At 40.4% G+C, this 27,459-nt stretch overlaps 1 protein-coding gene across 5 annotated transcripts in view; it reads left to right on the top strand.

Moving 5' to 3' along the window:
• LOC140491966 (vascular endothelial growth factor C-like) overlaps positions 1–26,689 on the top strand; it is a 79,929-nt gene extending 53,240 nt beyond the window's left edge. For 2 of the 5 annotated variants that reach the window (XM_072590494.1, XM_072590492.1), the window contains exons 2-7: positions 6,371–6,581; positions 8,193–8,383; positions 11,271–11,422; positions 17,297–17,409; positions 18,580–18,916; positions 24,553–26,689. In XM_072590494.1, the coding sequence (XP_072446595.1) occupies positions 6,371–6,581; positions 8,193–8,383; positions 11,271–11,422; positions 17,297–17,409; positions 18,580–18,916; positions 24,553–24,670 (1,122 nt within the window). In that variant the 3' untranslated portion in view covers positions 24,671–26,689. Of the gene's footprint in view, positions 1–6,370; positions 6,582–8,192; positions 8,384–11,270; positions 11,423–17,296; positions 17,410–18,576; positions 18,917–24,552 lie in introns of all 5 variants that reach the window. The other 3 variants (XM_072590493.1, XM_072590490.1, XM_072590495.1) reach the window with 2 other exon arrangements.
• Positions 26,690–27,459: the final 770 nt, after the last annotated feature.

Below are 27,459 nucleotides of genomic sequence, written 5' to 3'. Positions count from 1 at the left end.
TTGCTGTTCATGTTCTTGGTCACCTTATTTGATTTAGTTTGATTTATTGTAGTCATATGTACCTAAGTATAGTGAAAAGCTTTGTTTTGTGAGCAGCACAGCAGATCATAGCAACAAGGACACACAGATCATAGGGTGCTTAGAGTGAGGCATACAGGTTACCCTGCACAGGAGGTGCACAAGGCAAAATCAACATTATTTGAATTTAGAGAGTGCATTCATCAGTCAAATAACGGCAGGGAGAAAGCTGTTCTTCAGCCTGTTGGTGCATGTGTTCAAATTTCTGTATCTGCTGCCTGACAGAATAGGTCTCTCTGTTTATGTTTAGCCTATTAAAAAGGAGAGATGTCACATCACCACCATGCACACAAAATAACACTTTAAAGTCATAGAGTCGTACAGATGTATGGCACAGAAACAGACCCTTTGGTCCAACTCATCCATGCCGACCCCACCCCAATCTAGTCCCACCTGCCAGCACCCGGCCCATATTCCCTCCAAACCCTTCCTATTCATATAGCCATCCACATGCCTTTTAAATGTTACAATTGTACGAGCCTCCACCACTTCCTCTGGCAGCCCATTCCATACACACAGCACCCTCTGCATGGAAACTTTGCCCATAAAGTCTCTTTTATACCTTTCCCTTCTCACCCTAAACCTATGCCTTTTTATTCTGGATTCCCCCACCCCAGGGAAAAGACTTTGTCTATTTATCCTATCCATGCCCTTCATGATTTTGTAAACCTCTACAACGTCACCCCTCAGCCTCTGACACTGCAGGGAAAACAGCCCCAGCCTATTCAACCTCTCCATATAGCTCAAATCCTCCAACTCTGGCAATATCCTTGTAAATATTTTCTCAACCCTTTCAAGTTTCACACCGTCCTTCGGATAGGAAGGCGACCAGAATTGCATGCAATATTCCAAAAGTGGCCTAACTAATGTCCTATACAGCCGCAACATGACTACCCAACTCCTGTACTTAGTACTCTGACCAATAAGGGACAGCATACCAAATGCCCTCTTCACTATCCTATCTATCTACGACTCCAATTTCAAGGAGCTATGAACCTGCACTCCAAGGTCTCTTTGCTCAGCAACACTCCTTAGGACCTTACCATTAATTGTATAAGTCCTGCTAAGAATTGTTTTCCCAAAATGCAGCACTTCACATTTATCTGAATTGAACTCCATCTGCCACTCCTCAGTCCATTGGCCCATCTGATCAAGATCCCATTGTAATCTGAGTTAACATTCTTCACTGTCCACTAATTTTGGTGTCATCTGCAAACTTACTAATTATACCTTTTATGCTCACATCCAAATCATTTATATAAATGATGAAAAGTAGTGGACCCAGCACTGATCCTTGTAGCACTCCACTGGTCATAGGCCTCCAATCTAAAAAACATCCCTCCACCACCACCCTCTTGTCTTCTATCTTTGAGCCAGTTCTGTATCCAAATGTTCTCCCTGTATTCCATTAGATCTAACGTTGCTAACCAATTTCCCAATGGAAACTTTGTCAAACACCTTACTGAAGTCCATTTGGATCACGACCATGGCTCTTCACTCATCAATCCTCTTTGTTACTTCTTCAAAACACTCACTCAAGTTTGTGAGACATGATTTCCCACGCACAAAGTCATGTTGACTATCCCTAATCAGTCCTTGCCTTTCCAAATACATGTATATTCTGTCCCTCAGGATTCCCTCCAATAACTTGCCCAGCATCGATGTGAGCCTGATTGGTCTATAGTTCCCTGGCTTCTCCTTACCACCTTTCTTAAACAGTGGCACCACATTAGCCAACCTCCAGTCTTCCGGTACCTCACCTGTGACTATCAATGATGCAAGTATCTCAGCAAGAGGCCCAGTAATCAAGAAATTAGGTTTAATGATTATGTTGACAGGACTATTTCGGCATTTCATCTCCACCCAACTAAACTTTTTAGTTGAAGCTAAAATTGCCTTGACTGCACTTTTCATACCTTGACAAGTTATTATTGACTTAACCAAAAGATTTGAGCTTGATAAAGAAAGAATAATCTTACATTGGTCTTATGCTTTTCTCAGTATGTCTCAAAATGCTTTACATTCCAGTGAAGTACATTTATAAAATTATTCAGTTATACAGGACAGAAACAGATCTTTTTGTCTGACTTGTCCATGCCAACCAGATATCCAAAACTGATCTAATCCCCTTTGCCAGCACTTGGCTAATATGCATTTAACCCATTCCTATTCATAAACCCATCCAGATACCTTTTAAATGTTGATATTGTACCAGCCTCCTCCACTTGCTCTGGCAGTTCATTCCATTCACTCACCACCCTCTTCCTAACCCTTCAGGTCCCTTTTTAACTCTTTGCCCTCTCACCTTTAATCTATGCCCTCTAGTTTTGGAATTCACAATGCTGGGGGAAAAAGACCTTGACTATTCACGTTATCCATACCCCTCACGATTCTATAAACCTCTATAAGGTCACCCCTCAGCCACCAAAGCCACAGAGAAAATAACCCCAGCTTATTCAACCTTTCCTGATAGCAACCTTGGCATCATCCTTGTAAATCTTTTATGAACCCTTTCAAGTTTAACAACAATCTTCCTATAGCAGTGAAACCATAATTAAACAGTGTATTCTAAAAGTGACCACCAATGTCATGTACAGCCACAACATGACTTACTACCTCCTATATTCAATGCACTGATCAATGAAGGCAAGCCTGTCAAATTCCTTCTTCACCACCCTATCTGCCTGCAACTGTACTTTAAAAGAACAGTGTACCTGCACCCCTAGGTCTCTTTGTTCAGCAGTACTCCCCAGGGCCCTGCCATTAAGTGTATAAATCCTGCCCTGGTTTGCTATACCAAAATGCAGCACTTCACATTTATCTAAACCATCTGCCACTCCTTGGCCCATTGGCCCATCTGATCAAGGTCCCATTGTACTCTGAGATAACCTACTTCATTGTCCACTACATCAATTTTGGTGTCATCTGTAAACTTACTAACCATACCTCTTATATTCGCATCCATATGATTTGTATTACTAAAAAGTGACCCAGCACCAATCCTTGTGGCACACTGCTGGTCACAAGCCTTCAGTCTGAAACACAACGCACTACCACCACCCTCAGTCTCCTACCTTCAAGCCATTTTGTGTTTGCTTCACTAGCTCCCTCTGGATTCCATTTGATCTAAACTTGGCAACCAGTCTACCTTGTTGAACACCTTGCTGAAGTCGAGATAGACTCCGTCCACTGCCCTGCCTTCATGAATTTTCTTTGTCACTTCAAAAAACTTAGTTAAGTTTGTGAGACACAATGCCCCAAACGCAAAGCCATATGGACTATTTATAACCAGTTCTTGCCTTTCCAAATGCATCTAAATCCTGTCCCTCAGAATCCCCAACAACGTATCCACCACTGACATCAGACTGACCAGTCTATAATTCCCTGGCTTCTCCTTAACACCTGTCCTAAATAAGGGCAGCACATTAGCCACCTTCCAGCTTTCTGGCACCTTCTGACACTGTGGCTGTCAATGATGAAAAAAAATCTCAGCAAGGGACCCAGCAGTCTCTTCCTTAGCTTCCCACAAAGTTCTGGGGTACACTTCATCAGGACGTGGGGATTTATCTACCTTTATGCATTTTCAGATCTCCAGCACCACCTTTACTGTAATATAGACACTTTTCAAAACATCATTATTTATTTCCCCAGGTTCTCTAGCTTCCATGCCCTTCTTCACAGTAAATACTGACACGAAACATCCATTTAGCATTTCACCCAAACCTGTATTTTCACCCATAGATGGCCTTGTTGATCTTTAAGGGACCCTGTTTTCTCCCTGGTTACTCTTTTGTCCTTAATGAATCTGTAGAATCTCTTTGTATTCTCCTTAGCCTTAATTGCCAAAGCTATCTCATGTCCCCTTTTTGCCCTCCTGGTTTCCCTGCTCCATATACTCCTATTGCCCTATACTTCTAGTGAGTAGAAGTGCATTCACTGTTGCTATACAGGGTACATAGCAAACAATTTGTACATAAGCAAGCTGCAGTTAAAAACAATGGAATAAATGTGTGTAATCATTAATTGGCACTTGGCACTTGAGGTTGGTTTATCCGTGAGACAGCAAGTCAGATAACACAGCACTCCTGTGCCACTTACGTTTTCTCTTCAGAGGTGATAAATAACTGAATCAAACTGATTGATGATAGTGGGATCATTTCATAAATAGTTACAAAATGTGGTTAAATAAAGCAGTACCACTTTTTTCTATCAATTACAATTTCCAAAAGCATCTGGTCAAAAAAACAAACTGTTATGGTGTCAGTTAGTCAAACAGTGATAGGGCTGGAAACAAGAGATTGGAGTTTACATTTTGTTGGCACCTTAAGAAAGGTGGAATGGAAAGAGAGTGGCCCACTTGCGATCAGATCATCAAAGTGAGCATCGGGAGTGCAGGCTGGGAATCCGTTTGGCACTGGGATTATGCTGTTGAACATGAGCTCCATCACAGCTACAAACATGAATGACCACTGTCCCCTCTATTTCTTATTGGTGATGCCAAATGGTTCCCAAACCATCTTCTATCCAATATCCAAATAATGTGGAGGGCAACAAATACTGTAATTCCATTTCTTTTTAAACCAACTCAATTGCTTCTTCATAGGAGATTCTAAAATGGGGGGAGAGATTCTGATTTAAGCACCCACACACATTACGTAATATCCAATTCTGACAATGATACCCATTCATGAGAATTGCATTTTGGTTAACATCCACCGTAGGGAAGTGACTTACCCGATATATGACCCTAAAACCCAGTGCTGCTGTAATCTCATATCAGTTAGCCCAATAGGAGTAGAACTGCAATGTTAGCCAGTCACTCAGTGATATAAGTACCCATCCTACTATTAGTCAGCCACAACTTAAAGGATAGCACCATCATATCTGTCAATTAGCTACATTGGCTGCAGTAGTGTAAAAGGATTAAGACAGAAACTAGAGGGTGCATCAAAATGGGACAATTGACTATACAGTCACAGGGCACAATCAAGGAACAATCAATCAAATGAATAGAGATGCATCATCATATAGCAGTTGTTCATACACAAATAGAGATGCCCAACTGTGGTGTCAGTCACACAGCCTTAGAGACACATAATTATGTGCACAATTAGTCACAAATTAACAGAATTGTATAACCATGGTAACCGTATATTAGGGCTGTCCTTCCATAGAGACTAGAAAACCATCAAATGAAATTTTGTTCCCTGATCAACATTAAAAATATTTCTGCAGGTCAGCCATCGAAAAATCACAGTGTATTACAGCATGGAAGGAGGCCATCTGGCCCATTCTGCCTGTGCCAGCTCTTCAGAAGGCCTGTCCAGTTGGCCCCAATCCACTGTTCTTCCTCTTATATCTGCCACATCATTGAAAAGCTCTTTGAGACAGAATAAAAGGTGCAAAAACACTGTGAGGTTAACATTATTTTTTTGATAAGTTCCCTGTGTTAGTTATTCTCCCTACCTTAGGGTGGCACAATGGCTCAGTGGTTGTCACTGCATAGCACCAGGGATCTGTGTTTAATTCCACTTGTCTGTCTGGAGTTTGCACATTCTCCCCGTGTCTGCATGGATTTCCTCTGGGTGCTCCAGTTTCCTCCCACAGTCCAAAGGTTTGCAGGTAAATTGCCCAGAGTGTCCAAGGGTGTGCAGGCTAGGTGAATTTGCCCTGGGTTACAGGTGTAGGGTAGGGTGGTTGGGTCTGGGTGGGATGCTTTTTGGAGGGTAAGTTTGGACCAAATGGCCCGTTTCCACAGTGTATGATTCTATATCCTGTTCATTACAGGTAAGACCATAAGATGTAGGAGCAGAATTAGGCTATTCGGCCCATTGTTTTGGTCTGCCATTTTATCATGGCCGATATGTTTCTCAGCCCCATTCTCCTGTCTTTTCCCTGTGATCCTTGATGCCCTGATAGCTATTCATTCACCCTTTTTGACTAATACTTAAATATTCATCTTACCCTGACTCTTTCATTCTAATATGCCAGTACCATTTAATCATCACTTAACCGTCTAATGTTTCATTTCACATGTTTCCTTTTCAACTTTGCCTGAACTCTGTCCCCTAATAATATCTTCTGGGCTGATGGTGTTTTTGTTTTTCTTGTTGGAAGTGAAATGCTTCTTGTGAACTTGTTTGCGATTGAAAGGCTTCAGTGGCGCAGGAAGGGTTGTCTTGACAGTGACAGTATTATCCCAAGGTTGATCAGTTGGTTCCCAACTGAGCAGGCTGCTGACTCTGTGCTTCCTGTTCGCTGTGGTAGATTCATTGAATTCTTCTCATTCCAGGGCCAGGCTAGCAGCGAATTGGAGGACCAACTGAGGTCTGCCTCAAGCGTCACGGAGCTGATGGACATTTTCTATCCAGAATACAGGAAGATTCATGAATGTCTGCAAAGGAGAGTTCACGTAGTCCAGCGGGCAATGTCAGAGGCTGAGGAAAAAGAATGGAAGGAGGCAGCAGCGTTTACACTGTCATGGCAAGATGAGGACATAAAAAGTGAGCCACATTAATGCTTCATTTGTTGTTGGGTGGTGAACAAAAAAAAAACCTGAGCAAATTTGTTGCATGTTTTGCACTTTTATATGGCCTTTATCAAACTCAGGATCTCCCAGAAGTAGTCATTAAAATACTTTTGCAGCACCGACACTGTTGAAATATAGAGAAGGGCCCAGATGTTCCGAAGGCCAGGCGGTCACTATTTCAAGATAAATGGGAGTTGCAAACAGGGACCCTGCGGAATCCCCATTGTAGCACAGTCAAAGGCATTACCAAAGAAGCTGTGACTTCTGGGTCATTGCCCTGTGCCTGGCATCTTCCAAAGGCCTCATTTAAATTGAAGACTTTGGATAGTTTTGATGAACTTAAGTAAAATAATTACTTTGGAAAAATTAGACTATTAAGTATAGAGTCTAACCTCTGAATTTTTAAAATTCATTCATGGGATGAGGGTGTCACTGGCAAGGCCAGCATTTATTGCCCATCCCTAATTTCCCAGAAGGCAGTTAAGAGCCTTCTGTATTGTTGTGGGTCTGGAATCATATGTAGGCCAGACCAGATAATGATGGCATTTTCCTTCCCTAAAGGACCTGAGTGAGCCAGCTGAGCTTTTCTGACAATCGACATTGGATTCATCGTCATAACTCGACTCTTAATTGCAGATTTTTATTGAATTCAAATTCCACCATCTGCCGTAGCAGGATTCAAACACAGTTCCCAGAACATTGGTTTAACAGTCCAGTTCCAGCTACATCTCCACCCAACCACATGTAACACATGGTCCATGACTCAACGTTTTTTCCCACCCCAGCCCTTTCATCTCCCCAAACGTTGGACCTGACCTGACAACCTCTGGACCCAAACTCTCCAGGTCCAACACCCAGCATTTAACCCCCACGCCACTGGACCCAATTTTTGCCATCTTCCCTGACTTGCCTTAAACAATGCACTGCTTATCTTACATCCTGGCACCTCACCACTCTGCACAGTTACCCACTTACTGCTTGTCATCCTACACACGTGGCCCCCTACTCATCTGGCATCCGACTTTAAGTGTCCCAATCCGTGTAGCAAAGGTTTTGGAATCTGTCTGCAAATCAGTTATGATCTTAATGAATGCTGAAACAAGCTTAAGGTGGGGGGAAATGGCCAACTCCTATTTGTACACAGTGTCAATATTCACCTTCACATAGTGTGATTCATGTCCTTCCCACTGCTGTCAGTTCCTCACACAGCAGCTTATGTGCAAGTCATGCTGGCAGGAGCTGTATAAATGCAAGTTGCTTTCTCTGAAACCATCAGCAGAGACACACTAATTATCTAGAGCATTTCTAATGGAAAGATGATGATGAGAATAGCTACTTCCAAATCACCTCTCTACCCTTTCCGAAGGAAATGGCATCTGGTGTCAGAATTTGCATATAAATTGAAATAACTTGCAATAGTAGGAAGGGATTACTTTAAAATCACTTCTTTTAGAGATGAGACATAAAGGCCTGACTCATAGCCTTTGCCTTTCCCTGTGAAAAATCCTGCAAACTGTTCTAAGTAGTTTATTTAAATACATGTTTCATAATAAGCTACTAATAACTAAACCAAATCATTTGACAGATGTTGAACTTGAATGGGAAAAGACTCAGTGTAAGCCTAGAGAAGTGTGCTTGGATGTGGGGAAAGAGCTTGGGACTGCCACAAACAAGTTCTACAAACCTCCCTGTGTGTCTATCCACAGATGTGGAGGCTGCTGCAATAGGGAGGGACTACAGTGTGTTAACATCAGCACTTCATACGTGAGTAAGACAGTAAGTAATTTTTCCTATCAATTCACTTTGAAATCTCGTCTAGCTCGACTTGCTTGTCTGAAATTTTTATTCTCTGTTGACGTGTGAGAGATGCAGCAATCAAACCAATGATGTTGGCAACCTCCAGTCACACACATGTTTTATACAATTTCTTCTTCGAAGATGACTGTCAAGGTCAAGGGCAATAGTTATTGACCAATCCTCATTGCCCTCGAGAAAGAGGTGCTGATCCATCTTATTCAATTTTGCATCCCATATAGGTAGGTGCACCCACACTGCTGTTCAGAAGAGAGTTTAGAGACTTTAATCCAGTGACTGTGAAGAAATTATATTGTTTCAACTCAGGATGATGTGTAGCATGGAGGAGAACTTGCACGTGATGGTACTTCCATGTGTCTTACATCTTTTCCTTCCAGATGACAGAGACCCTAGGTTTGGATGGTGCTGTTGAAGGAAACTTGGCAAGTTGCTACGGTGCTACTTGTATACGATAAACACTGCTGCTAATGTGCAACTGCAGTGGAACAAGTGAATATTTAAGGTTGCGGATGGCGTGTCAATCAAAAGAGTTCTTTTGCCTTAAATGGAGCTAGGCTTCTTCACTGTTGTTGAACTTGCATCCATCCAGCCAAATGGAGAGAACTCCACCACAGTCCAGATTTTTGCCTTGTGGGTGTTCAGCAGACTCTGGGGAATCAAGAGGTAAATTACCTGGAGTAGAATTCCCAGCCTCTGACCTGCTTCTGTCGCCATTTTGTTTATATGGCGGGTCCTGTTCAGTTTCTGCTCAGTTATAACCCTAAGAGGTTGATGGTAATGGTACACTGGTGTTCATGTCATCCAATGTCAATGGGAGATAATTAAATTCGCTGCTGTTAGAGATGGCCAATACCAGTACCTTTTGTACTTGCCACTTATCAACCTAAGTTGAATATTATCTCAGACATGGGCTGCTTCAACATCCAACAAATTGCAAATGGTACTGAACACGGTGCGATCATCAGTGCACATCGCAGAATCTAATCTTATGTTGGAGAGAAGTTAATTGATGATTGTATCTAGGGCACTATCCCAAGGAACTCCTCCTGCAATGTCTCACAACTTAAAACCTATGGTCTCAAACATTGACAACCAACTTCCATTGTTTTAGATATGACTCCAACCAGTAGAGAGGTTTCACTTTGATTCCCATCGACATCATTTTTGTTCGGGCTCCTTTATGTCACACTTGGACCAAATGCTGTCTTGATGTCAAAGGTAATGACTTACACTTCACCTCTGGAATTCAGCCCTTTTGTCTTTGTATGGACCAAAGCTGTAATGATGAATGGCCTTGCTGAACCCAAACAGAGTATCAGGGAGGAGGTTATTGCTGAATTCGTGCAACTTAAGAGCAGAGTTGATCATAGCTTGAAAATAGATTGATGAGGCAATAAGTGGCCAGATTGTATTTCTTTTGCTGGATAATCTTCCATATTTCCAGGTAGGTGCCAGTGTTGTAATTGTACTGGTACAACCTGGCCAGCAGCTTGGCTGTTTCAGAAGCATGAATCTTCAGTATTATTATTGTCAGGCCCATTGCATTCGTCATTAACACTGAGTTGAATTATATATCACATGGAGTGAATCAAATTGATTGAAGACTTGTATCTGTGATGCCTCTTGGGAAGCAATGAAGGTGGATCAGTAATCCTTTCAACTACACCTCTCCCTGTTCTGTATCAACCACCATGGCTCCTGTAACACCTTCCAAACCACAACCTAGACCATCGAAAAGGGCAAGGGCAATAAATACATGGGAACAACTGCAAGCACACCCGCACCCCAGGCAACACAACCATTTAATTGGAGCAATATTCCATTCCTTCACTGTTGCTGGCTCAAAATCCTAGAGCTCCCTGCCTAACAGCATTGTGGTGTTCCTACGCTTCAACGTTTGTGAATAAGTTTGAGTAAGTCAGCTCATCATCACCTTTTCCAGGTGAATTAGGGATGACAATAAATGCTGGCCAGGCCACCGACATACACATTCCTTGAATGATTGATAATTATCCTTCTCATTCAATCAATCCTGAAAGTACCATTTTGTTTTCAGCCTTTCCCAATGTGCTCAACCTGCATTTACAGAAGTATTGCACTTGATAGGAAAGAGATGGAGATATTGGAAGGCAGATGAGGGAAGAGAGAAATCGGCCTATGGGGGAGAAGTACCATGTTCAGCTGGGTAAAACATTCAAAAACATAAACATTGCAATGGAGCTGAAGCAATAGCTATGGCTTAAATACATGTATCAAATGACAAATGCACAGAAATATAGGAATGAAAGATATATGGGACAGACAATACATAGATTTATTGTTAAATAGTAATGCAAGTGTCACAGTATGATAAGGATCAACATTAGAGATACAGAACTGTGAGCAAATTGAAAGAAAGCTAGACATAAGGTCAACAAATCAAAGTAATCAAGGAATACAGGATATGGAGATTGAAGCAAACAAAGAGGGAGATATTTTTTCCCACACTACAACAATGACTACACTTCAAAAAATTGCTAATTGTCTGATCATGAAAAGTGCTATGCAAATGTTCAGTTGATTTCTTTAAAAATGAGAATTCACCCATGCAAATTGTGAGTTAGAAAGAAAACTTCTGGGCAATGAAAGGCATGGCAGGAGCATGAGAAAGGACAAGGGACAAACAGAAAATTGCAAATCTGCACAAAGATCTCAGCCGTACGGAGCTCATCCAGAGAAATTTACAGCATTACCCTCCTTTCATCAGTACAAATGCAGTTGTTTTACCAAATTCTTTGTACTACTTAGCTGTTTTCTGTATTAAAATTGATTTCATCATATAGAAGCAGTTTGTGTTTTATTTTTCCAGTTGTTCGAGATCACACTACCACGAGTTGGATTCTCCAAACTAGTCATGATCAGCTTCATCAATCATACTGCATGTACGTGTCAGACCAAGCGAGATACCTTTGGACAGTCCCACTCGATTATCAGACGTTCTTTTCACATTTCACAAACCGGGTAAGAATCAGTATGCTCACATCCTGTCCCGGTCAAGTTCCAGAATTTCACATTCAAGGGACAATAACTCTTGGACTGGAATTCAGTTCGAGCAGTAACCACTCAGGGAGTTACACTAGTGGTGGGAGTGAAATCCAAACTAAGCTATTCCTTTTGTGGGAATCAACCTCTATATGTGACGAAGGTTAATGGGATATGAGGGTTGGGGAGTGAAGTTAGGAGGAGGAAAATAATGTTAAATCTCATCCTTAGGAATTTTTACTTTTTGGTGCCAAGTGACACTGGACAGAGTAACAAAACGGTAGATTCATTACTGGCAGTTCTGTTGCAAAAGACGAGGGAGGGAGAGCAGCTAAGAAGTGAGTGGAAGAATTACCCAGCAGCCTTCCTGCTCCTTTCAAAGGTGCCACACCCTCCCACCTGCAGCCAGTGGAATTCTTCTTTAAATATGTCAATCATGACCAACTGGGTAACTATTTGTCATTTTAACCTGGGTTTACTGGACGGGGAATGGAGATGTGGTTTTCATAGCAGGCTGGAGAAGCAAGAGGGGTCCTCCAGGTCCCACATGGCTCACACTGCTTTCTAACAGATGTCTTTATTGCTTGCTCAAAAGACAATGTCCAAACTAAAACCTTCAAAAAAGACAGCAGTGATATCAATGACTAAGCCCTGCATGTTAAGCCAGTGGAATCGATTTTAAATGTGTTTGTTCAGTCCAAATTCTCTATTCTGACTCTAACCTTATGTGAATCTTAATTGTCATGGAATTCTGTGCTTACTTCTAATTATACTATTTATTAATACAATTGTTTCCTTGATGGAAACTCCCTTTTGGAATTATAAATATGTTAGAATGTTTAGAGACCAGGAACTGATATGGTTCTGAGCCAATTTGTTGCAAATAGGTCCTGCTAAAATGCTGTTTACTTGTTAAACACATTCTCAGAGTTATTTTGAAGTAAAACAATGGAAAAATATAACATTACATAGATCCAATAATCTGAAAAAACTTGGAAAATTGCGTCCAGGTAATGGAGCGTGCCCAAGTCTCTCAGCCATAAGCTTTTGCGATAGTTGCTTAGAATATGTGACTCAGCCTGCCTCTGGATAGAACTATTAATTTAAGTATTTCCCTTATTTTCATCCACCTGTTTCTCCAAAAGTTTGTTGACTTTCATTTTAAACATGGTTTTGAATTCAGTTATTCTCAGAGACCGGAATTATTTTTCTAAACCTCCATTTCTCTCTTTTGATCATGATTTTAATGGTTACTTAGTGATTGATGCATAAGTAGTTGAAATTAGTTTTACCCAATTTAATTCTTCAAATTTTTTGAATTGCCACAAAGCAATGAGCTCACCTCCAAAACATTTTTACTTCACTGGAAAAAAAGCCTAGTTTCTGTACTGGATCCGTAAATCGTTAAATTATCAGAATAGGTTGCATAGATTAGGCTAATGTTTGCATATGAAAGATTAAGGGGGTTATTTAACTGAACAATTTGATGAGGTAAATAGTGAAAAACTATCTCCTCTGATGGGAGTTTATAATTTAAACTTAAAGACAGGGCCTTTAAGGCTGATGTCAGATAGTACCTTTTGTTTTGTTAGTCAAGGATCAAGGAATTGAACTGTCTACTCATGTTTGTATTTCTAATCCCCTTTCATAACAAAGCTTCTCATCTTCGATATGATCTCAATGAGTGTATTCCATAACAGCATTAATGTGCTCCCTAAAGTTGTCTGATTATTAATACAAACTTTCCTCTAACTGAACATTGAGAAGATTTAAGTTACTCTGTACTCTGCACTTGCCAAGAACTCTGGCACAGGTTTTCAATTGAATCCATCTTAATGTTCACTTACATCGAAGAGACTCCCATCTTTTCTGCTAATCTTTTATCAGTTCCATTCTCTAACTGAACATTGAGAAGATTAAAATTATTGTACTCTGCACTTGCCAAAAACTTTGGCACAGCTTTTCAATTGAATCCATCTTAATGTTCACTTGCATTGAAGAGACTCCCATCTTTTCTGCTAATCTGTTTATCAGTTCCATCTTCACTGACCCACATTGGGTCTTTCTGTTCCAATGTTTGGAATGATCGTGGTTTACAAATTGCTGTACAGTCTCATCATCTGCAGCTTTCTCCAGTCTTGCATTTTTAATCCACCTTCCAGCTTGAAAAAAAAGCCACCTGCACATTTATCTACTTTAACTTAGTACCTGAACTTTTAGCTACCTCAACCTTATTCAATAGGAAGTCGCTACCGCACAAACTCTTCCATATCTTTTGGCTTTTACAGTGTTTAAATGTAAAATACATGACTTAAGACTAAGATTTTAGTTAAATCTACAAGCTCTTCAGCAAAGATTTGCTACTTGCCCTTTTATGCTGCTGCAATTCCCTTCATGTTTTTGAAATAAGAACATGTGAAATATGAGCAGAAGTAGATCCATTGGCCTTTTAAGCCTATTTTATGACTCAGTACAATCAATACTGATCTGTTTTTGCTTCAGATTCCACATTCCCATCTACACCAATGACCCTTGAATCCATGCCAAACAGGAATCTCTCTATCTCAGTCTTAGGAAAACTTAATGACCCTGCCTCCATCACCTTCTGAGCTAGGGAGTTCCAAAGTTGTATAATTTTGAGAGCGAGAATCCCTCCATATCTCTACCCTGAAAGGGCAACCCCTATTGTAAAACATTGTCACCTAGCTCTGGATTTGTACACATGGGGAATTTTCCTTTCCATGTCACCTTGTCAAGACTATTCAAAACCTCATGTACTTTGGCACGGTGGCACAGTGGTTAGCACTGCTGCCTCACAGTGCCAGAGACCCGGGTTCAATTCCCGCCTCAGGCGACTGACTGTGTGGAGTTTGCACGTACTCCCCGTGTCTGTATGGGTTTCCTCCGGGTGCTCCAGTTTCCTCCCACAGTCTAAAAATGTGCAGGTCAGGTGAATTGGCCATGCTAAATTGCCTGTAGTGTTAGGTGAAGGGGTAAATGTAGGGGAATGGGTCTGGGGGGATTGCTCTTTGGAGGGTCAGTGTGGACTTGTTGGGCTGAAGGGCCTGTTTCCACAATGTAAGTAATCTAAATCTAAATCTTCAATCATGTCACCCCAACTCTTCTAATCACTGATGAAATCAAGCTCAGGCTGTCTAAACTGTCATCATAAGACCAATCACTCATTCTAAGTATCAATCCAGTGAACCTTCCTTAAATAAGAAGGCCAAAGCTCCACACAGTCTCCGGTTTCACCAATACCCTGTGTAAGTGAATTGTAGCATCTTTCTTTTCATGTTCAATTCCTCTCAAAATAAAGAAGAGCGTCCTATTGGCCTTCTTGATTACGTATTACACCTGCATACTAGATTTTTGTTCAAAGTCCAACCAAATTGTAAATTGTCACAAAAGTATATTAGAGTACTTTGACTTGTTGCTCCCAGTCTGCCAAGTATGCCATGATAAATCTGATGACTCATGATAACCTGCTTTCCGGTGAAGCTCCAAGTTGCTGTGCAGGCTTTAAGTATTACAGACAGAAGCTGAGAAATATAGATGTTGGAAGCATTTGGTTACTCCTAACTGATAAATGTACTCCTAACCTAACAGATTTAATAGCAACATTTCCAAAATGACAGCGCTGGCCTTGATTGATTTTCATTATTTAAAGGTGTGAATAGCAATTTGTATTGGTGCAGTTCAAGTGTCTGATTTAGTACATTATTCATATGTTTTAAAAAAGTTATTGCCTGAAATACTGAACTTACTTTTTTTATTGAGATGAATAGTGGTATCAATATTAAGTTCTGAACCACACCACCAGTTATTGGTGTAGGTCGGGTAAACATGTAAGGCCATCAGCTTTGATTTCCGTTCAGGAGAATCTAGTTTGAATTAAGCTTTTCAACAAAACAAATCAATATAGAAAACAGCACTGATAAGTTTCTCTCCAAGAAACAGCTTTCCAGAGAATCATACCTGGCATAAGCTAAAAACAAAGAACTCCAGATGCTGGAAATTTTAAACAAAACACAATCTCCTGCAGAAACTCAGCAGGTCTGGCAGCCTATGTGGAGAGAGAAACAGAGTTGATGTTTCAGGTCTAGTGATACATTTTCAGCCCCTAGATCTGAAGAAATGTCACTGGATCAGAAACATAAGATGAAGCAGACCTCTAAGTTTCTCCTGCAAATTACGTTTTTGTTACCTTAGCATAAGCATTTAGTTTGTAAAACTTCTAAAGCAGGATATTTTTGTTAGAAGTGTGCAGATTATTAGAATTGAGAAAGTTTAGATACTCAGAATTGTGGAAAAGGTCACTTTGGCAGATTTGGAAAGGACTCATTGAATTGGCTCCACAGCCCAAGGCCAATAAATGGTCAGGACTCAGTTAAGTAGAACCTTAAAGAGTTCATACCAAAGGTATAATTTCCCTGGAGCACAGTCACTGTAATAGAGTTGGGAATCATGTTGAAACTTTGTTTTGCTGTGTGTTTTAGAAGTTGCTAGCTGTCTTCAATTGTTTTTTGTGCAATGAATCTCTGTTTCATCATTTAAAAAAATCTGTAGCCTTGTACGAATATGTTTTGGTGAATAAACACCACGTTAACTTACTAAACAAAAATAAAACTCAACATAGAGTCACAGAGTCATAGAGATGTACAGCACGGAAAGAGACCCTTCGGTCCAACTCATCCATGCCGACCAGATATTCCAACCCAATCTAGTCCCACCTGCCAGCACCTGGCCCATATCTCACCAAACCCTTCCTATTCATATACCCATCCAAATGCCTCTTAAATGTTGCAATTACCAGCCTCCACCACATCCTCTGGCAGTTCATTCCACACACGTACCCACCCTCTGAGTGAAAAGGTTGTCTCTTAGGTCTCTTTAATATCTTCCCCCTCTCACCCTAAACCTATGCCCTCTAGTTCTGGACTTCCCCACCCCAGGCAAAAGACTTTGACTATTTATCCTATCCATACCCCTCATGATTTTGTAAACCTCTAAGGTTACCCCTCAGTCTCCTACGCTCCAGGGAAAACAGCTTGAGTCTATTCAACTTCTCCCTATAGCTCAAATCCTCCAACCCTGACAACATCCTTGTAAATCTTTTCTGAACCCTTTCAAGTTTCACTACATCTTTCCGATAGGAAGGAGACCAGAATTGCACACAATATGGCCTAACCAATGTCCTGTACAGCTGCAACGTGACCTCCCAACTCCTGTACTCAATACTTTGACCAACAAAGGAAAGCATACCAAACGCCTTCTTCACTATCCTATCTACCTATGACTCCAAGGAGGTATGAATCTGCACTCCAAGTTCTCTTTGTTCAGCAACACTCCCGAGGACCTTACCATTAGGTGTATAAGTCCTGCTAAGATTTGCTTTCCCAAAATGCAGCACCTCGCATTTATCTAAATTAAACTCCATCTGCCACTTCTCAGCCCATTTGCCATCTGATCAAGACCCCGTTGTCATCTGAGGTAACCTTCTTCGCTGTCCACTACACCTTCACCAGAGAAAAACTTCAGCAAAGAAAGAAGGAAATGTTGTAGTTTGGAGGATGATTCTGATTTTAATGAGGATTTTGATGTAACTAAAAATGTAAATTTCACGCCTAAATTACTGAGACTGGAGCTGTAGCATACTTGAAAAGGTAGATGGGCAAATGATACAGTCAGAAGATGCTTGGACTATAATGAGTAAGTTAATGTGCCTGTGCCTGGGAATCCATGCTGCTGCAGAGGGACAAAACGTAAGCTCCCACAGTTGGCAAAACTAACAGAGATCAGATGCTCAGTAGATGGACCTGACAGCTAGTTTTGAAACATTCCTCTCTGTAGATGCATTATGGAGAACAAAACATGTCCACATGGCCTCACCTGGAATCCTCAGTCCTGCAGATGTGTCACCGAGCTGGAAGACTTCAGCTTCGAAGCCAGCAATTCAGAACCAGGTTATCAATTTGCTTTTCACCTCTTCTAATTTTTGGTAAACCTTTACTTGGAAAACATTTGTAAGGACACTTCTGATTGTTAGAGTGTCGCTAAGAGAGGAGAAGATCTGAGCTCACTCTGTTGGTAGTGTTCCACAGGGTAGTGTTACTGACTTATTAAAATAGGAGATGAAAATATTCTTCAGAGAAGAGAGCGTTAGTTATGTTAGCATAACGATGGGGATGCGAGCTAATCAGCCACCTATACTTTAAGGAAAGGAAAAGTGGGTAACATGTTAATTTGCAATTGCTTATTTTGCAGAGCATTCAGATAACTGTACCCATAGAGTCAGTTTTGTCTGTTTGTTGTTTTATAGCTGTTGTATATCCATTTGCAGACTACATAGGTTTTGTCAAAATAGGAGAGCAACACATTGATATTACTGCCCCAAAATTGAATGAAGATAAGCATCAATAAAAGAAATGGATTAGTGCAGTGTTACCTAGTGAGCATTGTAGCAAACTTCCCAAAAACACACCATTGATCAAAACTTCATATCAGCAGAATAAGGTTTATGGTAGTCATTACAATTATTATTCTTAATCAGAATATTGAAAAGCTTCAAGTATCTTTGTCATTTATTGTCTTGAAATAGCTGTAGATATAAGATTAAAGTTATATTAAAACTAAACAATGAGTGAGAAAATCCATTGTAGTATCTACATGGTTTTCCTCACACTTCTACAATCCATATGATTAAGTGAAAGAGGCATCATATAGGCATGGTGCAAAAAGAGCAGAGGATGTTTTCCTCTTGAATCCTGTTAATGAGGCTTTATAGGTAAAACTGTGTGTGAGGTGCTATCTAATAGAGGAAATGATAAGTGAATGTGACAGCATTGCTCTGAGTTGCCAAACTCAGAGTTGTGCATTCAAGAGTGCAGTGCTGGAAAAACACAGCAGGTCAGATCCAACAGGCAGAATCACTGAACAGAGGCTAGAGGAGTGCATGGACCTATCAGCTGAAGAAGGATTTTTGTAGAAATCTGGGGGTAGACTATTGTCAGCTCTCTGGATTGTTCAGAAATTGACAGAGAATAAAAATAAAATTGAATTGGAGGAAAAAGGAAGTAAAGCTGTTTACACCATGATATTGGATGTTGCTGACATTTCTTCTCCATACTCAGCAGATGATGGTGGAAGTGAGATGGATGATTTTTGTGGGCCCAACATGGTATTTGATGAAGACACATGTAGCTGTGTGTGCACAAACAGACTTTCCGTATCGAGTTGTGGTCCCAACAAAGAATTTGATGAAAGTACTTGCAAATGTGTTTGCAGTAACATAGAACATCATGGTGTCTGTGAGCCTCCAAAGGAATGGGATGAAGAAGCCTGTGAGTGTGTGTGCAACAAGAACTGCCCAAAGAATCAACCGTTGAACAGCAGCAAATGCACCTGTGAATGCACAGAGTCAGTGCATTCGTGCTTTCGCAAAGGGAAGAAGTTTGATTCACAGACGTGCAGGTAATCAGATTTTAACAAACCATTTCTTCATTATCACATTGGTTCGAATCTGTATTACCTGCTTTCAATGTAACATTTATGTAACAAGAAACACAGTGGATTTTCACTCAACTGACATCTTTATGCAGCAGCTGATTGGATTTGCCTTACAAAGGAGCATCAGTGGGGGGTGATGATAAATCTTTTAGCATAGCACTGCGTCAGAGAATCTCAGCCTAATCGATATGAATATGTTAGCTCATATAGTGCTTAATATAGTGAGGGAGAAAGCAACAGTGCATGAGAAGGTCTGAATAAAGCAAACGTAAATGGGCAGAATGTTAAGTTTTCATTCCAAACTTAATTACTGAAATAATCATCATTGTTTAAAAATGTATTTTGCTTCTGCACTACAGACAGACCTTACAATTCTCTGACTAAGTGAATGTATTCTGGGTGTCACTGCTTTATAAATTTCATGATTTGGAGATGCTGGTGTTGGACTGAGGTGGACAAAGTTAAAAATCACACAACACCAGGTTATAGTCCAACAGGTTTAATCGGAAGCACTAGCTTTCGGAGCGCTGCTCCTTCATCAGGTGGTTGTGACAACCATTTGATGAAGGAGTAGTGCTCCAAAAGTTAGTGCTTCCAATTAAACCTGTTGGACTATAACCTGGTGTTGTGTGATTTTTAACTTTATAAATTTCAAATCTGGTCCAGATACCTACTTGGATTCAGAAGCACCAGTCACCACTATAAATGAAGCCCACATCTCTTACATTGTAGAATTGTTGAGTACTGCTCAAAATCTAGCTATACAATAGCCTAAACGGGTAGTTTTAAACAATATGTGCCTGTCACCTTACAAACTGAATACATCTGAAACTGGCTGTTCAGAACATGGCTGCTGTATTTTGCCTGCACAGCTGTTCATTGGCTGAGAAATGCATTGGGACAATTTGAGGATGGGGAAATCACTCCTTCAATGCATGATTGATTATATTTTAAACTTGTTATAATTAGCCAGAATGAATGAACATTCTGATAGTGCAAAGTGCATAATAATTAAACAAAAAAATTGTATCCCGTAGAATCCATATTTCAGAATGACTTTAAACAATCTTGAATTATTACAAAGCTTCTCGTACAACCTTGTCCAAAATATAAAATATGTTAAATAGCAGCAGGAGAACATATTTTTTATTTTATTTTCCTTTTCCTTTCGCATCAGCTGTAATTTGGAAAATTAACTTGATATATCTTAATTCATCGGAGAAAGTGAGGACTGCAGATGCTGGAGATTAGAGCTGAAAATGTGTTGCTGGAAAAGCGCAGCAGGTTAGGCAGCGTCCAAGGAGCAGGAGAATTGACGTTTCGGGCATGAGCCCTTCTTCAGGAAACTGAAGAAGGGCTCATGCCCGAAACGTTGATTCTCCTGCTCCTTGGATGCTGCCTGACCTGCTGCGCTTTTCCAGCAACACATTTTCATATCTTAATTCATAATAAACCAGTCCTCACTTTCACAAAATGTGAGACATAACTGGTACTAAGCACTGGTTTTCCCCTACTTTTTGTTAGTTCTGACCTTGTGATGGAATTTTACCAAACGAATCATGTCAACTTGACCAGAATGAAAACCTTGTTTTTATATAATGTATTTCACAATCACTAGACATCTCAAAGCATATTGCAGCCAGGAAGAATAAAATAAACATTTAAAACACAGAAAATAGGAGGGGGAATAGGTCATCTGGCCTATTGAACCTTCTCTGCCAATCTGCACAATCATACCTGATCCTTTATCTCAATGTCACATTTCCATTCCCACCTCACACCACATGATACCCTTAGCTTTGAAAAAGCTGTCTATTTCTTTCTTAAATATATTCACTAACTTGGCCTCCACAGCTGTCAATGGCACAGAATTCCCCAGGTTCACCACCTTCTTTGCGAAAAAATCTTTCCTCCTCTCAGTCTGAAATGGCCTACCCTATATTCTGAGACTGTGAACCCTTAGTCTGACCCCCAACCCAGTCAGGGGAAATATCACCTCTACATTTAGTCTGTCCAGACCTCTCAGAATTTTATATATTTCAATAACATCCCCTCTTTTTCTTCAAAATGCAGTCAACACAAGCCTGATTTGCCCAATTTCTTCACTGACAACAAACCTGCCATCACAGGAATTAATCTTGTGAACCTTCACTGCACTTTATCTGTAGCAAGAATATAATTTCCTTGGTAACCAGACCAAAACTGCACATAATACTCAAGGTGTGGTCTTACCAAGACCCTATATGATCACATAGGACTTCCTTGCTCCTGTACTGAAACTGTTTTGTAATGAAAGCCAATATACCATTTGCCTTCCCAACTACCTGCTGCACTTGTGTATAAAACAATAAACTGCAGATGCTGGAGATCTGAAACAAAAGAATGGAAATTGCAGATCTGGCAGTGTCTGTGGGAACATAGTAGAGTTCACCGCTCGAGTCCAGTGATCCACATTATTCTGCATTTACCATATATTTGCTCACTTTCTCCACTAGTCTAAATTGACCTGAAGCTTCTGTATGTCCTCCTCACAAATCACATTCATACTATTTCTGTGTCATCAGCACACTTGGAAATATTATGCTTGATTTCCTTGTCCAAATCGTGGATATATATTGTGAACTGCTGGACCCAAGCACTCACCCATGCAGTACCCCACTTGTCACCACCTTCCACTCCAAAAGCAACCCATTTATTCTTACTCTGTCTTTCCTGTTTGTTAACCAATTCTGAATACATGTCACTATAACACCACCAAAATCTCATGTGTACTTTGCACACTAATCTCTTATGTGGGATTTCAAGAGGGAGCTCTGTGGCGCAGTTGTAGAGTCCCTATCCCTCGATCAAGAAGCCAAGGTTTAAGTTCCACTTGTTCCACAGGTGTGTGATGACATCTCTGAACAGGTTGATTAGAAAAATAGACATATGTGGGACTTCATCAAAAGCTTCCTGAAAATCCAAATATATCACATCCACTGGTTTCTCTTCATCTATTCTACTACATACTACTACAAAAAGTCCAGTAGGTTTGTCAAACATGATTTCCCTTTCATAAACCCATGTTGATTTTCTGTACTACTGTTGATATTTTAAGTCTACCATTGCCACATTCTTTATAACAAATCCCAACATTTTCTGTACTACGGAAGTCAGGCTAACTGGTCTCATTTTCCCTCCCTCCCTCCTTTTTTAAGCAGTGGGGTGACATTTGGGTTTTCTTGGCATTTTCCAGAATTTACCAAATTCTGGAAGATGACAACCAATGTCTCCACTGTTTCCTTGGCGACTCCTTTAGTTTCCTGGCATGTAGGATACCTCGGAAGATATAACTGCTGTGATACATGCATTTGTTCCTTAAATATTAACCATTGCTTATCCACTGTCATGTTTTTAATGAAATTACTAATTATATTTGCAGCTAACCTACTCCTCATACTTTTGTAGATTCCTCTATTAAGATTTAGGACATTGGTTTTAGATTGGACTATTTCACATTCTATCCAATAAGGAACTCTATCATGTGAGTGTCACTTTTTCTGAAATAATCTCCCACAAGACTATTAATTAACTCCATCTCATTTCATGTAACCAAATCTAGGATAGCCTAACCCTGGGGTTGGTTCCTCAATGTACCGATTTTTTCCCTATCCAGGGGTTCATGTGCCACAGTGTTATCACTAACATGATTTACCCTGTCTATAAAATATTTAAAATCATCATGTTGACAGTAGCACCTTTTGCTACATCTCTGATTTCCTGCTCAATGCCACCCCTACTTCACCAGTACAGTTTGGAGGCCAATGGTGAACTCATTTACAACAATTTATGTTGTTAATTTATCTACCTTTATTGTGAATGTGAACAGGATGTCAGTAATGCAGCAGCTAATTTGAACACAGAAAGCTTTCACAAACAACAGTGCAATGAAGACTAGGTCATCTGATTTTCTGATGTTGATTCCAGGAGAAATATTAGCCAGGATAACATGAGGAACTTTTCTACACTTGTTTGAAATAATGCCTTTGGATTTTTGATAGGGCAAATGGAGTCTCAGTTTTATGTCTCCTTTGAAAGTTGGCATTTCAACAGTGCAACACTCATTTAGTATTACACTGGAGTGTTGACCTTAATTTGTGCTCAAGTCCTGTTCTGGAACTTGAATTCACCTTTTTTTTGACTTAAACACACCAGTATTAGGAGCAGAACCATTTGTTGTAAGTATGAACATTCACTGAAATGATCAAACTAACTTCAGTAGTTTAGTTCAGTCATCTCACCCAAAATTCATCTCTCATCACCCCAATATCCTGTGAAATTAGCTCTCAAGGGCAAGCTTCAAATCAAAAGCATTTTTAAGATGCATTAATTACACTAAATCAACCTCCCTCCCCTATGGCTACCATTGCAGTCATATTTTAAGATTTCTGATGATCACTCATGAAAGGAGATAATTTTGGTGTAATGTATTTAATTACATTGTAAACATTGAGGAAAGCTAGGGAGACAAAGTGCAAAAGACAGAGTGTTACCCATTATACCAATTCCAAGTTTCTCCAGAGTAGACCCAGGGTTAATTGTCATTTTGTCCACTTGATGCTCTGTCCTGGAGCAGCCACCATCTTGAGGGTGCCCTAACAGAAGTGCTAGGCAGCTGTAATCCTTCCACATGATGCATTTAAGCATCTAAGTTCCAAAGATGATTAAAAATGCGGTACTAAAACAGCTGATTTGCACAGATGTATTTACAGTGTTTTCCATTAATACAAACACCCAGATCTGCATACTCCTGATCATTTAGCTATAAAGATACAAGGCTACTGTATCATAGAATCTGATCAGTCTGCTGTATTCTTATAAAGTGAGTTATTCTAAACTATGGGTTCAGTCAGACAGACAATAAATACTAGTGATGACAAGTTCACAAGTTACACCAAAGTAGAGGTGCACTTTTGCTATCTATGAAGAATTTTACACAAAAGAAAATTATAGACAACAATTTTCATGAAAGCTTAGTTTCAAAACATGAAGGATAGGTGATATAGCCTACAAGTAATAATAGAGACAGCAAAAGGGAATAATTGAGAGAAAAATCAGGTCATGTAGATAAAATTATATTTTAAACAAATCAAAAGAACAGATTTAAAATTATTGGGATCAAATATTTTAGTCTCAAGTTAATTCCAGGGATTGGCTTGAAGAATGAGGTGGCATGGTGGCTCAGTGGTTAGTGCTGCTGGCTGGGACCCAGGTTTGATTCCAGCCTCAGGTGACTGAGTGTGTGGTGTTTGCACATTCTCCTGATAGCTGCGTGGGTTTCTTCCAGGTACTCCAGTTTCCTCCCACAGTCTAAGGATGTGGCGGTTAGGTGAATTGGCCACACTAAATTGCCCATAGTGTTCAGGGATACGTAGGTTAGGTGTATTAGTCACGGGTAAATGTAGAGTAATAAGGTAGGGACGTTACTCTTCAGAAGGTCAGTGTGGACCTGTTGGACCAAATGGCCTGCTTCCACACTAGGTATTCTATGAACATGTTTGCCTCCTGTGCAAAATGTGTAATTTTGTTTTCTCTTTTTCTTTCCCCCTACAAAATAAAAGGTGCTACAGATTGCCTTGCAGAACTCAAGTGAAGCACTGCCAGTCAGGCTTTTACTTCAGTTATTATGTCTGCAGCTGTCTTCCATTATACATGAAGGAATACCAAATTGACGAGTGATGAACAGACTGCTTTCTACTTGCCTTGCTTCATTAATGAAGAATTTAAAATTTCAGCCTGCAGCACTTACGAAAGTACCATTTTTATTGGGATTCTACACAATCTACAGGTACACTGTCTCAAATCCGACATCACTCAGCATTGATACTGTGCCAGATTTCGGACTTTCCTAGATTTTGGATTACCCAGTTTGTGTAAATGCCCAATAGATTCTAAGTCTGTATACAATCATGCGTTTTCAGTGAAAGGTGCAATCTGCCACTCCATGACTGCATCGGATCATGAAAAGTGCTAAATGCAAATGATGAACACGTTTGGACTGGGCAAATCATAAATGCTGTAAATATTGAGCAATACACGAGGGGAAAGTCTTAGAATAGATCTACCAGTGTGGAAACAGGCCATTCAGCCCATGCAGTCCACTCTGAACGTCCAAAGAGCATCCCACCCAGACTCACCCCCACTACCATATCCCTGTAACTCCACATTTTCCATGGCTAATCCACCTAGTCTGCACATCTTTTGATTGTGGGAGGAAACCCATGCAGATACAGGGAGGACTTGCAAACTCCACACAGCCAGTTGCCTGAAGGTGGAAATGAACCAAGGTCACTGGTGCTGTGAGGCAGTAGTGTCAGCCATTGAGCCACTGTGCAGTCCAGTTATTGGACAATTCTGGTTTATGGACAGTTGGATTTGGGGTGGTGTACCTGTACTAGGTAAGCTTGACACTGAAAACATACAGAAATACTAAGGAGACATCCCAGAGAAAGTGGGTTCTGGTTTGTTTACTACATGTTTCATTCCTCTTATAGCACACAAGGACTGAAGCCATTGGTGTGGTTGCTAATAACATGACTACAGCAAAATATTGTACACTCTATATTTAGATATTTTGTGTGCATTTCTATTAAGTTAATATCACTTCATATTACAAAGACTGACTCAATTTTAGAGGTGAGGGAATAGAAGAAGTATTGACCAGATTTTGTGCAATCTGCATTGTTTCATTGTTTTTATTGACAGGAAGAATTTGCCTTTGGAAATGAACTTTGATGCTTCAGAATGAATATGGTTGTTTTGTAGACCTTATACTGATTTTCTGCTGCTAATGTAGCAGTCAAGTTATGCAAAATAAGTAAGCAATGAGATTTTACCAGTTCAAAGTCAAAACATTATAGTATTTTTTTTGAGTCATGGAAAATGAAACCAGTAAATACTGAGGCACAAAATGTACATTTAAGGGGAGAGGGAGCAAAGGAACACAGGTTGGACAATTTACCCTTGTTCTGCTCTCCATGTGATAATATTATAGAGCTAAAGAGTCATACAGCACGGAAACAGACCCTTTGATCCAACCAGTCCATGCCCAATATAATCCCAAACTGAACTAATCCATCTAAACCTTTTCTATTCATGTATCTGTCCAAATGTATTTTAAATGTTGTAACTGTACCTGCATCCACCACTTCCTCAGGCAGTTCATTCCACATGCGAATCACCCTGTGTAAAAAAAATTGCTGCTCATGTCTTTTTTAAAACTGTCTCCTCTCACCTTAAAAAAATGCCCCCTCCTCTTGACATCCCCCATCCTAGGGAAAAGACAACCACCATTAACTCTATCTGTACCTCTCATTACTTTATAAACTCCTATCGGGTCGCTTCTCAACCTCCTACACTCCAGTGAAAAAGGTCCAAGCCTTTGTGTAACACAAACCTTCCATCCCCAGCAACATCTAGGTAAAGCTCTTCTGAATCTGATTCAGCTTGATAACATCCTTTCTATAAATACTAGGTCCAAGTAATTCACATTATATCAACAGGGAGATAAAACAAATATCAGTTGTATCAGAAAATGTAATTTTCCACATAACTGCAACAAATCCATGAATGTGAGCTCACTTCATCCGTTCCATGGTCAGAAAGCTTAATGAAACAATGGTCTGAATCAATCTTCCATCCAGGCTCTGTTCTGTAGCATTTTGTGTTATATTACATAGAACATAGAACATAGAACAATACAGCACAGAACAGGCCCTTCGGCCCACGATGTTGTGCCGAACTTCTATCCTAGATTAAGCACCCATCCATGTACCTATCCAAATGCCGCTTAAAGGTCGCCAATGAATCTGACTCTACCACTCCCACGGGCAGCGCATTCCATGCCCCCACCACTCTCTGGGTGAAGAACCCACCCCTGACATCTCCCCTATACCTTCCACCCTTCACCTTAAATTTATGTCCCCTTGTAACACTCTGTTGTACCCGGGGAAAAAGTTTCTGACTGTCTACTCTATCTATTCCTCTGATCATCTTATAAACCTCTATCAAGTCACCCCTCATCCTTCGCCGTTCCAACGAGAAAAGGCCGAGAACTCTCAACCTATCCTCGTACGACCTACTCTCCATTCCAGGCAATATCCTGGTAAATCTTCTCTGCACCCTCTCCAAAGCTTCCACATCTTTCCTAAAGTGAGGCGACCAGAACTGCACACAGTACTCCAAATGTGGCCTAACCAAAGTCCTGTACAGCTGCAACATCACCTCACGACTCTTGAATTCAATCCCTCTGCTAATGAACGATAATACTCCATAGGCCTTCTTACAAACTCTATCCACCTGAGTGGCAACCTTCAAAGATCTATGTACATAGACCCCAAGATCCCTCTGTTCCTCCACCTGACCAAGAACCCTACCATTAACCCTGTATTCCGCATTCTTATTTGTTCTTCCAAAATGGACAACTTCACACTTGGCAGGGTTGAACTCCATCTGCCACTCCTCAGCCC

This window comes from Chiloscyllium punctatum, chromosome 20 (assembly GCF_047496795.1).
Source record: "Chiloscyllium punctatum isolate Juve2018m chromosome 20, sChiPun1.3, whole genome shotgun sequence".
NCBI lineage: Eukaryota > Metazoa > Chordata > Chondrichthyes > Orectolobiformes > Hemiscylliidae > Chiloscyllium > Chiloscyllium punctatum.
This window is presented reverse-complemented; position numbering and strand designations above follow the sequence as displayed.